General features: G+C 34.7%; 1 protein-coding gene across 1 annotated transcript; it reads right to left on the bottom strand.

Moving 5' to 3' along the window:
* Positions 1-438: 438 nt before the first annotated feature.
* LOC149530909 (carotenoid cleavage dioxygenase 8 homolog B, chloroplastic-like) lies at positions 439-11,431 on the bottom strand. Its single transcript, XM_089808264.1, has 11 exons — positions 11,372-11,431; positions 11,142-11,195; positions 9,921-9,994; positions 9,523-9,739; positions 9,092-9,202; positions 2,086-2,217; positions 1,598-1,783; positions 1,297-1,493; positions 873-1,062; positions 684-786; positions 439-584 (listed from the first exon to the last, which is right to left on the bottom strand). The coding sequence occupies exons 1-11, from the start codon at positions 11,429-11,431 to the stop codon at positions 439-441; spliced, it is 1,470 nt and encodes a 489-aa protein (XP_089664390.1).
* Between the last annotated feature and the right edge of the window lie 6,625 nt (positions 11,432-18,056).

Raw genomic sequence — 18,056 nt, 5'->3', positions numbered from 1 at the left:
CTTGTTAGGAATAGGACTGATGGTGAGGATTACTCTATTTTGGAGCCAGTCTTTTTTTTTTTTTTTGAAGTATAAAATTGGTATCAGTTAGATAAGTGAGAGGTAACTTCTAGCTATTTCTTCAGCCCTTTTGTACTTCGAGATTAGCCCACCTTTCTTTTGGATGCTATCTAATACTTCAAAAACATAAATGCAAGTTATAAGTAATAATCTTCTCTTAAATACTATCCACTAAACAAATAACCAAAAGATCATAATAATTAATTCTAGAGAAAAGATGAATGTAACAACCATGTAAGATACTTAGAAATCCATAAGAATTATATGACATTGAGAATATTAGATGGGCTTCACACCAAATATATTAAAATTATGTGTTGTACATTATAATTTTAGTTTTGTCCTTAAATCCCTTAAAATAAAATATAGGTATCCAATCTAGAGAGAAGGAATCCAACAACCATGTAGGCCATGTGGGAGTCCATATGGAAGCTTTGCACGAGAAATTTCAATAAAGGTAGATCCATCTAAAACTACAACAAACCCATCACCATTTTCACTACTCACTATAGAGATCACCACTCCTACAACACAAATAACATAACTTAATATATATTAAAGATAATTAATAATTAATAGTTATGAACATAATTTATTCTTGGCTTTAGTTCAAATATTCTCACCATCATCTTCTGCATATTCTTTAGGATGAGCTATAAAGAAGGGTTCAGAGGGAATGCTTCCTTCCTTGTACCAATTTTTCGTTGTTTTCTCCTTCAAGTCAATCTACATAATAATTTATTAAACAATTATCATCCATATATATGTATGCATTTTAATTTTTTTAAGAAGTGATGGAAAGATGATGTAACCTTTGTGAGAGAATTGGCATAATGGCAAGGCCGCTTCGATGCACATCCATATGCATAACGATACATTTTTCCTATATATTTTGGATTAATAGTGCACATGTCTATCCCTCTACCATGCTTTTTAGGAGGAATTGCAGTCTCCAATGATCCTCTTGAACGACCATTGAAGGGTATAGTAAATCGTCCTACTCTATTTAAGAAAATGGATTTACTTTATTAGTCTCCATATCACCTCATTAAATAAAGAAATAAAACTAAAATAATTTTGTACAATTTTTAGTTGTGTATTACTAACAAATTGTCCAACGGATTATAGAAAAAAATGATAAAAAATTGAATATAATCATTGATATTATGATTGGAAAACATAAAAATAAGGATACTTCCTACAACTTAAATAATCATAATAAAAAAAGGAAATCACCTTGACTTTGGAAGAATGTCGTTTACATCAAATGATCTCAATTCTTGTAGGCGCATTCTTTCCCATATCTCATCATTGCCATAATGTTCACAACAGTCAACTATAATTGATATCACCTTATCACTAGCATTGTCTTTTTCTTCATAAGCATTGATGAAGTGAAAAGCCATAAATTGTGGAACCTCAACAGAAGCAACCTACGATAGATATATTTAGTTAGACTAATCAAAGGTGGATGATATATACAATTAAACTTCTACCAATATGATTATTTACATGGTAGAATCATAAATGCACATACCACATCTCCCGTTTCTTTAGAAACAACATGCATAAATGCCTTTGAATCATGATGCCATTGTAAGAGTTCCCCACTTAAAATATTCTTTGGAGAATATTTCATTGGCATTTTAGGTACAATAATGTAATTATCAGTTACTGCAAATGAATGCACCCATCCTACAGAAGCATCACTTCTACATTTCACCTGAATTATTTGCACTAGAATATTATAACAAGTGTTTTCTTTAATTTAGGTTGTTTTTTATGTTGCAATCAATATAGTCATTACAAAACCTAATCATATTCAAATTGGATTTGAGAGATTGGGTACACCATATGAATATAATGGATTATTTAAAATAATAAATTAATAACATGGTGACTGTAAACTAATAAATAAATATAATATACATCAATTTCTTAAGTAGAGAGTAGATGATCATATAATTTTTTTTTGCATTTATCCATAACATCTTTACTTGTTTATGTTTAGATAAATGGTCTTACTTTTCCAATCAAATTTCTTTGATTAGTTCCAGGGAGCATTCGAATAACAAGGTAACCAGGGTTAATGAAATCTAGGAGCAATGAAATGAATTCGCTATCAGACACAATAGGGTGACCTGATTGGTTGAAACCCTGAAAAGATTAAACCAAAGATTTAATTAGAAAAAATTAATAGCAAAATAAATAATAATTCTAATTTTTTTATTATTTAGAAACACATTTTAATAATGTGTTAGTGTACTTATGTCATGTCCCCTTTTCAAATAATTAAAAATAAATAAACTTTGCTAAGGCAGGCAGGCTCCAAAAAGGTGAAGTTTTGGAAAAAGGGGCTAATCTTTGGAAACCAATGGACTAATAAATAAAAATTATTATTAAATTATATTTTATTAACCCCTCTTGGACGTGAGTTAGGGTTATGCCCTCTTTTAAGGGGTTTGGAGGCATTTTGGGCTCATTCCAGAACTTGATTTTTGCTAATTTTCTTGTTGTTCTTCAGAGGCTGTCAAACCTGTGGAGAAGGAGACCCAAGAACGAGATTTTGTAGGTTTCCAAGAAGGCTAAGGATGGGAGTTTGAAGCCATTCCATGTGCATGCTCATACAAAATTTGCCTTTGTGCTGAATAGTGCCGATTTGTGGGTTTTTGGGGTTGTTTTTGGTTTGAGTTTGGTGTTTTCAGTTGAGTGTTTCATATCAGTTTGGGTTGCTGCTGTATTTCAGACTTTAAGATGTTAAAATAGAGCTTAATATATGTATTGGGTCATGATTAAACTTCTGAGATAGTTTATGAGTGTTTTTGTGGTGTTTTCGGGCATTGTGTGTTAATTTCGGGAGCCCGATTGAGCATAGTGTTGTCCTACATTTGTGAGCTATTGTGTAAAGGCTATACAAATCTGGAAATGTCATTTTGTAGGCTATTATGCTGCTAAAATTTCTGTAAAAATGTCCATTCTCAGATTTATTAATAATTTGTGAAGTTGTGAAATTTTTTGGCACTAATTTGGACATACCCGATTTGGGTTTTATTGGGAAATTGGCAGATCTTTGTAATATTGGTTGTTTGATTTTAAAGATCTGATTTGAGGCTGGAAATACCATGCAAAATCAGTAAAGGGACATTACAGTGGTATCATAGCCATGATCTTGCCAGCTTGAGGGTTTGTAGAAGTTGCATGTCAGTTTTAACAACTACCCAAATCTTATATGTCAGTTTTGACAACTACCCAGATCTTGCATGTCATATTTTATGGTTGCATGTTGCTTCTAATTAGTTGCATGTCAAAATTTATGATTGCATGCAACTAAGTGAAAGAGAAAAAAGATATTTGCAGCGAGAAAAGAATAAAAAAAATTTGATCAAACCCCCAGTTGAAAGCAAAAGTACAAAATCCAAGGAAGAAAAAAGTATGCCTGATCCAGATGAGATGGCAAAGAAATTCTTCCAAGACATCCAAAATACTCAGAAGCAAACAGTGGATGGTTTGGCGAAAACTAGAGAGGCTTTGCAAATATTGAAAGAAAAATTACAAAGAATTGCATCTATTAATGAGAAAGGGAGCACTTCAGAGGAGCCAAGAAATGGGAGATCCACACCATCTAAATCAACCAAAACTATTTTCTTGCCTACAGATGAGCCACCAGTACCAAATCCAGCCATTAATCCAGTGGAAGAGGTTATAGGTAACTTGATTACATTAAGAGCTACTTACAATGGCTTAGATGATGACTTTCGTAGTTCAGTTCCTTTTAGAGAATATGTGGATATGATGAATGCTTTGATGCCCAAGAAAGAGAACAGGAGGGAGCATGACACAAGTGGAAGAGAGCTCAAAAATAAAATAAGCAAGTTTACAACGCCTACTTTTGATGGAACAAATAAAATTTCAGCTAGAGCATGGCTACAAAAATTACAAACTTTCTTCACACTTAACCCCATGAAAGAGAGTGATGATGTTCAATTTGCAAGTCTACACTTGGAAGATGCAGCCTATGATTGGTGGTATCATGGAATGACTACTCAAGGTCACGATCAGGTAACTACATTTGAAGATTTCAGTCAAAGAGTGATAGATAGATTTTACCTCAAGGATCATGAAGAGTACTTTAAAGAATTGTCAAAGTTGAAGCAAACCAAATCAGTTAATGAGTATATAGAAGAATTTCAAAAAGTGGTTGTTATGGTACCTGATATGAGTGAAAAGAGGATTGTTTATCTTTTTCTTGATGGTTTAGAAGATTTTGTTAAGGGTTTGGTTAAGGCTTTCTCACCCTCAACCTTATAGGAAGCTATCAAAAGAAGCTTGCAACTTGAAACTTGCGTGCCTATGAAATCAATCACTAATCAAAAACCCCCAAATCTTTGACAACATAAGGGAAATTTTCAGAAAAAGACTTTCCCAACACTACCACCAAAAGATGTGACAAATGTGGCAAAAAAGAAGGTAGATGAAGAGACTAGGAGTGAATTACGAAGGAAAAAGCTTTGTTTTACTTGTAGAGAACCATGGGTTCCAGGACACAGATGTTTGGGGAAAGGTCAAGTGCACTATATTGAAGTTGCTTCAGAATCTGATTCAGATGAGCATGAGGAATTTCATGATACTAAGGAGGAGGTAGAAGAAGAGAAAGTAAAAGAAATCAGCAAGGATGGCACTTTAGCAGCATTATCAGGAGTCCCAAGATACCATCCCTTCTGAATTCGAGGGGTACTAGCAGGGCAAAGGTTGACCGTTCTTCTTGATAGTGGGGCAACTCACAATTTTATTGATGAGGGATTTGTCATGAAAAGAGGGCTTAAAGCAGAAGATTTTGAGGGATTCAATGTTACTGTAGCTGATGGATTCACTATGCCTTGCACACGGGTGGTGAAACAACTCAAGATGACCTTAGGAGATTATGAGTTATGTGATGACTTCTATGTGGTTGGTATTGGGGAGACAGATCTTGTATTGGGTGTTCAATGGTTGCACTCTATTGGAGGCTATTACATGAACCATCAAACTATGGAGTTTAAATTTCATTCCAATGGGAAAGAAGTCATATTGAGAGGGTTATCGAATGGAGCACCTAAGGCGGTCTCTGCAAAGAGGATGGAGAGGACTTTTCGAAGAGGACAAGTAACATGGGCAGCAGGAGTCATAATCCAACCAACAAGCTCTCCAAAGAATCAAGGTAATTTCCATTTTGAAATTCAAAATATTCTTGATAAGCATAGTATAGTTTTCAATGATTTGCCTCCAGGATTACCACCAGATAGAGGTTTTGAGCATGTTATAGAGTTAGAACAGGGTGCCAAACTAGTTATAACAACCCCATACTGCCATCCAAGAGGTTATAAGGAAGAAATTGAAAAAACTATTAAAGAACTCCTGGACATGGGATTCATAAGGCGTAGCTCTAGTCCATTTGCATCATCTGTGGTACTTGTCAAGAAAAAGGATGGTACAATGAGAATGTGTATAGACTATAGGGCTCTAAACAAGAAGACCATAAAAAATAGGTATCCCATACCACGCATAGATGAACTCATTGATGAGTTACATGGTGTTGTATACTTCTCAAAAATTGACTTAAGATCAGGCTACCATCAAATCAGAATGAGGAGTGAAGATGTGGAAAAGACTGCTTTCAGATGTCACTATGGGCACTTTGAATTTCTTGTTATGCCATTCAGACTCACTAATGCACCTACAACATTCCAATCTTGTATGAATAAGGTATTCAGTCAGCATCTTCAAAAATTTGTTTTGGTATTTTTCGATGATATCTTGATATACAGTAAAACATGGGAAGAACATCTAAAGCACATAGACACTGTTTTGGGAATCTTGGAGCAGCAATCCTTCTATGCTAAGCTATCTAAATGTGAGTTTGGTTTGACAGAGATCCTATATTTGGGACATATTATAAGTTCTAAAGGAGTACAGGTTGATCAACAAAAAATCTAGGCAATTTTGGATTGGCCTCCACCCACTAATCTTACACAGTTGAGAGGTTTCTTCGGGTTGTGTAGCTACTATAGGAGATTTGCCAAGGGATTTTCTCAGCTTGTTGCCCCCTTGACTGATTTGACAAAGAAAGGAGCTTTTTTTTGGACAGAAGAGGCACAAAAAATATTTGATAAGCTTAAGGAGGTAATGAGTTCATGCCCTGTGCTTGCAATTCTAGATTTCTCTTTACCTTTTGTTGTTGAATGTGATGCTTCTGGAGAAGGTATAGGGGCTGTCCTAACTCAAAGGGGACATCCAATAGCATTTGAGAGTAGAAAATTAAATCAATCAGAGAAAGGTTACTCCATCTATGATAAGGAAATGTTGGCAATCATGCATGCACTTCATAAGTTTAGACAATATTTGGTATGTGGGAGATTCATTGTAAAGATAGACCATAATAGCTTTAGGTTCTTCTTGAACCAAAGCGATTTGAATGATCGCCAACAAAAATGGCTAAGCAAATTGCAAGCTTATGATTTTGATATTGAGTACATGAAAGGGAAGAATAATGTGGTTGTTGATGCTCTCTCAAGAAAGCCCACTTTGTGTTCCTTATCATCTATCTCTGCTGATTGGAAAGTCTCCATAATTTTAGAGTATGCTAAAGATTCATTTGCCACCAAGATTTTGGATAAGTTAGTGGATGATAACAGGTACAAGGTTGTTGATGAATTGATTTATTACAAGAACATGATCTTCTTAGTACCAGGGTCAAAAACTAAGGAGAGGGTATTGAGGGCCTTTCATGACACACCTTTGGTTGGTCATCAGGGATACTTCAAGACATACAGGCAAATTCGAGAGCAGTTTTCATGGAAGGGTATGAAGGAGGATGTCCTTAAACACATTAAAGAATGTATGGTATGCCAACAAAGAAAGAGTGAGCAAAATTTTCCTGCAGGGTTGTTGCAGCCACTTCCTATTCCCGAACAAAAATGGGAAAGTATTTCCATGGATTTCATCACTGGGTTGCCCAAGGTTCAAGGTAAGGATTGCATATATGTGGTGGTAGATAGACTAACTAAGTATGCACATTTCTTTCCTATCACATCTGATTTCAAGGCATCACAAGTGGCCGAATTGTTCTTCAAGGAAATTTTTAGATTACATGGTTTGCCTAGAAACATTGTTAGTGACCGGGACAGTAGATTCCTCAACTCTTTTTGGAAGGAGCTCTTTCATTTGGCAGGAACTGAAATCACTCCCAGTACTAGCTATCACCCTCAAACAGATGGACAAACAAAGATAGTTAATAAATGGATAGAGGGATATTTGAGGAACTATGTTTCAAATCAACAACATGCTTGGGCGAAATGGTTACACCTAGGGGAGTATTGTTACAATACATCTCATCACATGTCTATTGGTATGCCTCCTTTTCGTGCTCTTTATGGTTATGATGCCCTTTCCTTTGTTGATCTAATAGTTTTCGATAGCAGAGTACCCGCAGCAAGTGATTTCATCAAGCAAAGCCAAGATATAATAAGGTCCCTCAAGGATAATCTACAACATGCACAGAACCAACAAAAGATATATGCTGACAGGAAAAGGATTGAAAGATCTTTTGAGGTGGGAGATTTGGTATTTGTTAGGTTGCAACCATATAAGCAAAGCACCTTGAAGAGGAGTGGGGCAAAGAAACTCAATCCAAGGTTCTATGGGCCTTATAAAATCATCAAGAAGGTAGGAGAGGTAGCTTATGAATTGGAGCTCCCACCAAACAGCAAAATACATAATATTTTTCATGTATCTTGCTTAAAGAAGGTTCTAGGCCAGCAAACCATAGTATCTACAGAATTACCACCTCTTGATGATGAAGGGAAATTAGTTTTGATACCAGAAGAGATTTTGGATACAAGAGAGAAAAGGTTGAGAAATAGGAGCGTCATAGAGCATTTGGTCAAATGGAAAGGATTACCACTAGAGGATGCAACTTGGGAAGGAGCACATATTCTTGAGAATTCCAACCTTCATTTCTTGAGGACAAGCAATATTTGGGAGGGGAGGACTTGTCATGTCCCCTTTTCAAATAATTAAAAAAAAATAAACTTTGCTAAGGCAGGCAGGCTCCAAAAAGGTGAAGTTTCGGAAAAAGGGGCTAATCTTTGGAAACCAATGGACTAATAAATAAAAATTATTATTAAATTATATTTTATTAACCCCTCTTGGACGTGAGTTAGGGTTATGCCCTCTTTTAAGGGGTTTGGAGGCATTTTGGGCTCATTCGAGAACTTGATTTTTGCTAATTTTCTTGTTGTTCTTCAGAGGCTGCCAAACCTGTGGAGAAGGAGACCCAAGAATGGGAGTTTGCAGGTTTCTAGGAAGGCTAAGGATGGGAGTTTGAAGCCATTCCATGTGCATGCTCATACAGAGTTTGCCTTTGTGCTGAATAGTGCCGATTTGTGGGTTTTCGGGGTTGTTTTTGGTTTGAGTTTGGTGTTTTCAGTTGAGTGTTTCATATCAGTTTGGGTTGCTGTTGTATTTCAAACTTTAAGATGTTAAAATAGATTTGAATATATGTATTGGGTCGTGATTAAACTTGTGAGATAGTTTATGAGTGTTTTTGTGGTGTTTCCGGGCATTGTGTGTTAATTTCGGGAGCCCGATTGAGCATAGTTTTGTCCTACATTTGTGAGCTGTTGTGTAAAGGCTATACAAATCTGGAAATGTCATTTTGTAGGCTATTATGCTGCTGAAATTTTTGTAAAAATGTCCATTCTCAGATTTATTAATAATTTGTGAATTTGTGAAGTTTTTTGGCACTAATTTGGACATACCCGATTTGGGTTTTATTGGGAAATTGGCAGATCTTTGTAATATTGGTTGTTTGATTTTGAAGATCTGACTTGAGGCTAGAAATACCATGCAAAATCAGTAAAGGGACATTACAACTTATTATATGACAAATATAAGAATGTATACATCTTCTGACAATGGATAATAAAAATGTTTAAAATCTACTCAAACCTAGCAATCTACAAAATAAGCATATTTGAAAATGGAAATTAACTACCCCTAGTTTGTCTGTGTACTTAAAGGGCCCAATTGTTTCCAGTGTATTGGGGTTGATTTCGATAGTTCCTTTTGTAGTTTCAGTCAAGCAAATGACTCTCCCATCACCTAACTTGTATGACACAAATAATTTATTGTAAGTACTTACAATCATATTTATTAGAGTCATGTAATTTCTACAATCTATAATGTTAGTTTTTCACTTCTAGTTTAAACTGTGTATACTTTCATGATCAATATTTTTTATTATATCACATGATTTAATCTCTCTAACTATCTATTTCATCTTGATGACATATCATGTAGTATGATTTGAAACATTGATGATGAAAAATATCACACATAATTTGAAACAAAAGTGGAAAAACTATCATATTTATTTATGTGTGCATCTACAATATTGTTGAAGAAGAGGAATAACAACCTATAAACTGATATGATGGCATTATCTGTAATCAAATCACCGGTTAACACTCCAACCATGTTCCTAATAGTTGACACTATGTTGGAAGGTTTTGCAGGTTTTGAAAATTCACGATGATAAACTTTGTTATTCTTTATAGAAGCTTTGTAGGCTTCTGATTGTAATTGTGCATGTCCCATAGTCAAGCCTCCATCCTTAAATTGCAAGCGAACTAAAGTTGCATATCTTATCATAGGAAAAACAACAAATGACATTATTAGATATCAAACATTTAATATTTTTTTTATAAAAAAAAAAAGATTATTTTTAAAACCTTAAATTAGACGACACTAACCACATATATTTTGTAAAATTAAATTATTAGAAAATATACTATAAACAAATTTAAAGATGAATTATAACATACCCATCAAAAAAGCTTTGAGAATCTTCATCACCTATGTCAAACATCCCTGGTCCATTTCGTAAATATGTACCATTCTACACACAAACCACATAGAATTTCTATATGGGCAAATATAAAATAAAGAAACTCTAATTCTTCATTTCATGATTCTTCATGATCTTAATAACTATGAAATTACTCCAAAGATTTTACAAATTAAAAACCCACTAAAAATTATTTAACATGCCAATGGCCATTTATGCTTTGGGAAAAAAAGATTAGTAATTAGCTCTATTGTTGGACTTTATTGACACAAATAGTACTTGAATACTAAGACATGTGAACTGAATATAAGATCAATTGTGCAAATTTTTAAAATCTCATACCAAATGAATAATAATAGAAAAAAAATGTGTGACCACATTTACAATTGCTATAACCAATTAAAAATTCTAATAAACTTAATTTGTGGAGTTAGGTAGAGGTGCTCTTCCAAATATCTAAAATGTGTTTTAAAAAGAAACTCAACTCGAGAGACAAACACATGGTTGACCAAAATTTAAACAAGTGACATATAATGACAAGTGTTAATATTAATATAAATTTAGTTTTCATTTAATAAATTTATTATAGTATATAGAATATTTAAATTAATAAAAAAATTATATAATATTTTTAATAATAATAACATATATAATAGTATTTATTAAAAGATTGTATAATATAAGTATATATAATATTTTTAATTGAATGAAAAAAATTAATTTGTAAAATATAATTTTAAAAATACAATATTAAAAATCTTAAAATGCATAGAAGTATATTTTTTGATTTTATAATTAAATTTTAAAATGATAAATTTAAACCACTTGAAAGAGAAAACATTTAATGACGAGTTAACAATGAAATGCAAAAAGTATGTACTATGAATGAGTATGCATTTTGAATCAGCACTTAAACAGAATGTATGGATGGGAATATTATTTCCGAAGATTCGCTTGCAAATGAGAAGCTAAAAGCCAAAGCTGGTGGGGTTTTGAAACGTCTAGAGAGTTTTGTCTATTTTCGAGTATTACTTTAATGAACGGCCACGTGGAGTGGCCGGTTTATCTTAAAGCCAAAGTGGAAGTTTGGAATATCCAGCTCGGCGAGAGATTAAATAGATAAAAGCCAAGCAGAAACGTTGTACGATATTTTGGAATATCGAGAATATCGAGGGAGAGTTTAAATTGATAAACCCACGCGATAAGAATACATGAATGGTACAGCTGGGCGAATATTATCGCCTTGGATTCGCTTGAATATCAGAACGTAAAAGCCAAAGCAGGTATCATGGTTAAGTAAGAATCATTGTTAGCAAAATTTTGGATAAGTATCATTGTTAGCAAAATTTTGGACGGCTTAAATATTATATATTAAGGTTTGATTTTTATCTTAAAAGTGTTAAATAGTTCAAGTTGACTTATTTTTACGAGTTTAATTTGTTTCCGTGTGTGATGACTAAGGGTGATCCCAAAATTTTGCAATATCATTTAATAGATGTAGGTTGAAGGGGCATGTACATATATATATAGTAGTTGAATATTTGTAGGCATGTTAAGAATAGTTATGGATTTTACATATTTCAAGGGGACAAAGAAATAAAGGAAAAAAAAAAGTAAATTGGTTAGACATGTGTATCTTTGGCCACATTAACAAACAATAATATGTAAGCAAGTCATTGATATGTTGGAATAAATACAATAGTAGGGTATTTTGTAACATTTTAGCGAATCACAATACACATGGATGTAATCCCACAATATAGAAACTTGTCAACTAAACAACTTAATGGCTACAGAAGATCAACAATTGGGCAACTTGTTGACATAAAGGCTAATACAAACGGCTTAAAAATCACACACTAAATCTTGACTTCTAAGCAAAGAGTGTTAAATAATAAAAGTTGACTTATTTTTCTAAGCTTAATTTCTTCCTTAGTGTGTGATGGCTAAGGGTAGCTAGGATAATAAGGGCATATCAATACATTGCATTGAAAAAAACTACATGTATAAACTTTGAATTATAGTGGTAATTTTCTAGAGTGACAGTTTTTGGTTGTTTTGCAAATGCTTACAGTCTCTCTATGAACTTGTCAAATTTAGAGATACATTGTGAGACACAACAACTCTTTTAGTCCTTGGACTGTGAGTTACAAACGAGATTTCATGTGGATGTTTCTAAAATAATGTTTACCCAATTTAGAAAGATTAATGAAGGACCAACTTGATAAAAAGAAACACTTTAAGATGAACTTGTTACCTTATTTTTAAGGCTTGTGCCTTTGGTGAAATGGTGGAGCTTCTTGCCTATAGGGCCTACAACCAAGGTTCAAGTCTCCACAAGGTCTCTCTCTACTGTGGTTCTTAATTGAGAGTTGTTTACTTTGACCCTTGGTGAAATAGTGGGGCTTCTTGCCTATAGTGCTTACAACTAAGGGTTAATTAACGTTTTATTAGTGGAATAAAGTTAACCTGTGATGCTGTCTGCGATGCCATTTGCCTTGTCCACATGGGAGACTACGCCTGGTTCTGTTGCACCAACATCTTTGCGAGCCTTTTCCTTGGACGAGGATGGTGCAGCATTTGGCTCAGTGGCTCCTTTTGCCTCTTCTACTCTAGGCTCCTCCTGCGATATTGCCCTAAATGGGTTTCATACCCTATCTTCTCCCACCCTTGCCTTTGGGGCTAGCCTTGGTTGTTCCTCTACAACTGTTCCTGCTGGGGTGGCTATTGCTCAGTGTAGTGGTGTTGTGTGTAGATCTGCCATTTCTTACACCAATGTAGCTACTTATGAGGCTGGAATTGGTGGTGGCTCTGGCAGTCAGATTGTACGCCCAAGGCTTCGTGTTGTTATGCTTGTCGTCATTGGCAACTCAATTATGCTTGATTTAGGGTCTAATATTACTAAGGAGATATCCACTTATGTGGAGGACTTCTCATCCATGATAGCTATTTTTTCGTTTCAAGGGTTTCTGGCCATCTCTGTCGAATCTGCACGCCTAGATCATCCATGTGTAGGAGCCCCTCATTTCAAAAACAACCCAGATTTACCCTATAGCATGGGGTTTTTTCATAGTGAAATTCGCTACCACTGAAGATAGAAACGCCATTCTACGTCGTGGTTTCTCATGGGGGGAGAAGTTCCCTTTGATGGCTAAACCTTGGTATAAGGATTTTGACCCATTGACAGAATCCTTCAATAAAATCCAAATGTGGGTTAGACTGTCGAATCTTCCCCTTCACCTTTGGTTGGATTCTGTCTTGGAGGTGGTGGGGGAGGCCCTTGGGGATTTTTTATTGGTTGATCTAGAACGTCTTCAAATATGTTTCGGATGACATATGATCGTATTCTTATGGAGATTAACGTCTCAAAAGGACTCCCTGAAAAGATTATGTTGGTCACCACTCTTGGCTCATGGATTCAACTTCTTGACTATGAGGGTATCCCCTTCCAATGCAGGAAACGCCACAAGACTGAACACCTTGCTACCCGATGCTCTTCTGACTCTAGAACGAAGAAGTCACCTACTTGGTGGAAAGGGGTTTCGAATGATCACTACATGGTTCAGAAAGCCCCCTCTGTTGGGGATAGTGGCTTGCCTCAGGACACTTTGCTAGTAGATTCTATGGTTGTTGATGGTACGATTGTTGCCCCAATGGTAGTGTCCTCTCCTATTCTTCCCCCATCAAATTCTGTCACTGGTGCTTCGACTATAGCCCCTCTTGTGGCTCCACCTCTAGATGTTTCTATTATACCTTCTTCTGATGTGGCCTAGGACTCTCCCCAAGCCGTGGGGGTTTTGGGGGCTGGTTGTGGTGTAGATGACTTCACATGGAAAAAGGTTGTTGGTTTGGTGGAGGATGGTCGAACAACTGTTAAAGGTAAAAAAGTCAAGCTCAACAATCCAGCTTTTGATATGGCATTACGTTCTCAAAAGAAGGGACTAAAAGGGAAATCTTGAGTCCCTATCCCGTTTTGGCTCTCATGGCTTTTCTGGCCTACTGTATTTTGTAGTTGTACATGGTTTGGGAATTATTGTCTACTTTTTATAAACCATAGGGTTTTAGGTGCTCGGTCAAAACCTATTTTTTGTGGTTGATGTATAATGTGTTATCTTTGTTTCCACCATGGTCACCTGGTTCTTTGGTGACATGTTCCACTTATGGGCTGTAGTTTTGTTTGGTTTGGGCTTCATTGAAATATTTTTCAATTTGTTAAACGGTTTCAAGCTCCCTTCAAAACCTATTTTCCTTAATCAAAAACTTGTTACATGAAGGGCCTAGTTTGAAAAGAATGATTTCACCACACTCTAATGTAAAACATGGAATTTAGATAATAAAGAACATCTCCTAAATCATGTAGCATTTCCAAATTAAAATGAAATAAAAAAATATTTGCTTGACCCAACTAGGGAAGCGATAAATTTATGTAAGTGTTTTAGGGACTACAAGGGAATATTTGGATTTTCTTATAAAATGCTTGGGTTCTAATTGTTAATTAAATGAAAGGTTATAGTTAGCTAGAGTTTAAAAGGGACATTTCCTAACTCATGCATTAGATTCAAAGTAAAATGGAACCCTCTTTTCTAGTCCATTAACAAGACATGAGTGACATGATGAAGACGATTATTGATAGTACTAGGCGCATACATTAAATGTGCAAAGGAGTGGTCTTAGTTACTTTTCCATACCATTTGAAATCCATCATTTATTATTTAATAATGGAAGTAGTAAGTGTATACCAAAATATGGTGCACTTCTCTAAACCCTTCTATTTAAGGGATCTCATGGATGTTGACCTAGGGCTCCCTAGTCTAGGAGTACAAAGGAATGCAAATAACAACAAGATGGCTCTTAGTTGAGCATAAGAATGTAACCCCTTGCAAGTACACCATGAAATGAGAGATTCTAAGACAAGAGCAAGGATGCTAGTGTCCAAGAACTACCATGAAATGCTATGCAAGAATGCAATTAAACTACATGAAATGCAAAGAATGCAAGCTAACTAGAAAGATGAGAGTGTTTTAATCCTTCTAATTAAGCTAGATGTGCTACTGTATTGTATAAAAGAATCTATACTATTATGACACTAAACTAATATGCTATGCAAGCATGAGAATGAGGCTAAAAGTTCTTCCAAAGCTCCAAAAGTGCCTATAGAAAAACCTGTAGCATAACACTAATGTAAAGAAAGTGGATTGTTAGATGAGGAGAGAAATCTCCCTTTTAAAGAAGTACGAACAATGGAGATCTTGAGGCAAGATGGATCTAATCAAGGGTGGAGAATGAAAGTGGAGTGATCCATGTGCACAAGTGTTTCCACCAATCATAATCAAAAGTTAACTTATATACCCCATGTGAGACAAAAAAGGCTTTTCTTTTATTTTTAAAGTGGGAATAGTACTTTATACATGTGCACAACTTAGGATAAGTGGGGAATGGGGTATTTTATTTAATTAAAGCAGGACATGTTCCTTTTAATTAAATAACGACTTAGGATATAGTGTTTAAACTATAGGTTAAAATAAAATGAAATAATTTTCTGAGCATTTCATCAAAATAAGTGATTTAATAGATTTAGCAAAAATGTTAGAAAGGTGACTAATAGTCTAAGTGCCCATTTTTACGTGATCACATTTGGCCCTCTTTGACTAATGCATGATCGATCTAGGAACACATTAAGTCAAACAATGAAGAAGCCAAGTAAGCAACAGAACAATTTGACTCTGAAGAACGAAGTGCAGAGAGATACCATATCCTAAATGCACAGTTATTAGTGACAAGACTTAACATTTAGGAGAGAGATAGACAATACCAATACACAAGATGAGCATTAATATGTCAAGCCAAGTGACCAAAGAAAGTAGATGAATCAAGAGAAAATGGAAAAGTCAAGAATATGTTGTTGAGAAATAGATAGCCACAGAAAAGCAATTTGTAGTGATGATAGAATATTCCTACCCCCTCGGGATAAAAATAGAAATGAGGTAGAGGAGATGCAAAAAATAATGAAATATGATCAAATTGAGATAAAGTAAGGTCCATGATGACAAGAAAGTGATTAATACCAAAAAGTGACCACTAAGAAGTGATATAATGCCCCAGTGTGACTAAGTTTGACGAAGGAAGATAAAGCATAAAAATTATGTCAAAATAAGAATAAGAGTGTAAGAATAGTGAAATGAAATGAGAAAGAAGCATGGAAGAGAGTAGAAATGATGATAGAATGAAGAAATGATGATGGCCCAACAAGGTTCAAAGATTAAGCCTTAAAAGGTTAGCCAAATGCATAGAAGAATGAATTATTTTAAAATCCAATTTTAACCATTAAGATGAACTCATAATTTGATTTCATTCCTAAAAATAGATCTCCAAGATGTCAAAATTAGGTAGGAGTGCAATTTTTCACAAAAATCCAAGACTTTGAAAAAATATGTCAAAATGCTATATATAAAGGATCCAGAAGGGTAGATATATGTGATGATAGGATATCAAAGAGGCAAGCAAAATCCAAGAGGAGATGGCAAGATATGATCAAGAAGAAGAAAGAGAAGATGAATATAGTTAGATGATGTGTTCATGAAAGATAAAGAGAGAGCTCTCTCAATATGCAAAATGTGAAAGCTAAACTAGAATGAACCCTAAATGAAAGCCATAATGTGAAAGGTGTAATTGCAAGGGACGCGTAAGTAGACTCTAATTTTCATCATCGAGCTTTATTAGGGACATTGGAATATCATACAATCATCACTAGTATAACCATGAAGATATGAATATGATTTATATCATACAAAAATGTGGGAACCCAACATATGCATCTAAGACATATAGGTCAAGATGATTAGTACAATTAGGTTCCCTAAGTTTAGTGTAGCAAGATTACATCTGTATCAAGGCATGAGTACCAAAATAACTTGTGAGTATGGTCTTGCAGAAACAAACAACAATGATATTTTATAGATCCAAAATATCAATTAGGAAAAGAATGAATGCTCATGACACTTTAGGTCAACAAAGTATACCCAAAAGAAAAAAATAAGTAAAACATGCCCCATGCCCCTACTCTTCTAGTTCATGACATCTTTGAGAAACTATTAGGGAGGGAACACTGAGAAAATAAATCATCATAGACAACACACAAAGAAAATAAAGTCGATCAAGTCTTAGCAAGCTTAATGTTCAAGTTTGTGTTTGTAAGACACATGACCATTTCTTTAGGACTCAAATCTGCTAGTGAGAAATATCGCAACATCCTAGACTATAACTAAGGTATTTGAAAAGTGTTGAGAAACACTCAATGTCAAGGGAAGTGTTCAAAAACATTATTGAGCAAGTTACCAAAGAAAAATCTAAACATAAGGAGACCCCAATAAGCTAAACAATTAATGCCCCCTAGACCTAGATGAGAGTTAATTCCAAGCTAGGCAAGGTAAAGCAAGAATGGAATGAATGAGCAAAAAAAAAACTGATAGGCATAGGTGCAAGGGTCTAAAGTAGTGCTTGTTTCTAGATTTTCACCACTTGGCAATTGTTTTTAGGACTTTTTATGATTCTTCTATATTTTTCAGATTTTTTATTTTTTTAGTGATACATCAAAGTTCCTATTGTTAGGTTTTTACTAAGATGGTCATTTTTTTTTAGTACATTTCCAAATTTTAGGATTTTTTCAACATCGTATATGATTATTTTGGGATTTTTTTAGTATCATAGAATATGTACAAACAAATGAGTAGTAAGAGCCTTAAGCATATAATTTCTTCAATTAGAGAATATTGATAGGTTGAGGGTGTTGTTCTCCCTCAAGTGTAGAAAGCTGATAGGCACCGGATCCAAATGCAACAGTAATGATATAGGGACCCAACCGATTAGTCTCAAACTTACCTTTTTACTCTTTATTCTATTGATTCTTTGGGTTCTCTCAAAGGACAAGCTCACTCACTTGGAATTCATGAGGAAGAACCTTCTTGTTATAACTGGTAGACATCCTCTTTTGATAAGCTCACATGTGATCAAAAGTATCCTTTTGACATTCATCTAGAGTCTCATGCTCATGAATCCTCATAGACCTATGGTCCTCATCAATGATTAATCTATGAAAACAGAGTCGCAAAGAGAG

Source organism: Cupressus sempervirens, chromosome 11, assembly GCF_028749045.1.
Source record: "Cupressus sempervirens isolate cs-2001-9-10 chromosome 11, ASM2874904v1, whole genome shotgun sequence".
Lineage (NCBI taxonomy): Eukaryota > Viridiplantae > Streptophyta > Pinopsida > Cupressales > Cupressaceae > Cupressus > Cupressus sempervirens.
Note: the sequence above shows the minus strand (reverse complement) of the source record. Positions and strands in the feature narration are given on the sequence as shown.

Excerpts from the sequence above, each read along its gene's own strand:
- LOC149530909 (XM_089808264.1), bottom strand. The coding sequence starts at position 11,431 with ATGATATTGCAAAATTTTGGGATCACCCTTAGTCATCACACACGGAAA. Across the intron at positions 1,494-1,597 it reads CTAAAGAAACGGGAGATGTG|GTTGCTTCTGTTGAGGTTCC; the intron begins GTATGTGCATTT and ends TATCTATCGTAG. Across the intron at positions 585-683 it reads AGAATATGCAGAAGATGATG|GAGTGGTGATCTCTATAGTG; the intron begins GTGAGAATATTT and ends TTTGTGTTGTAG.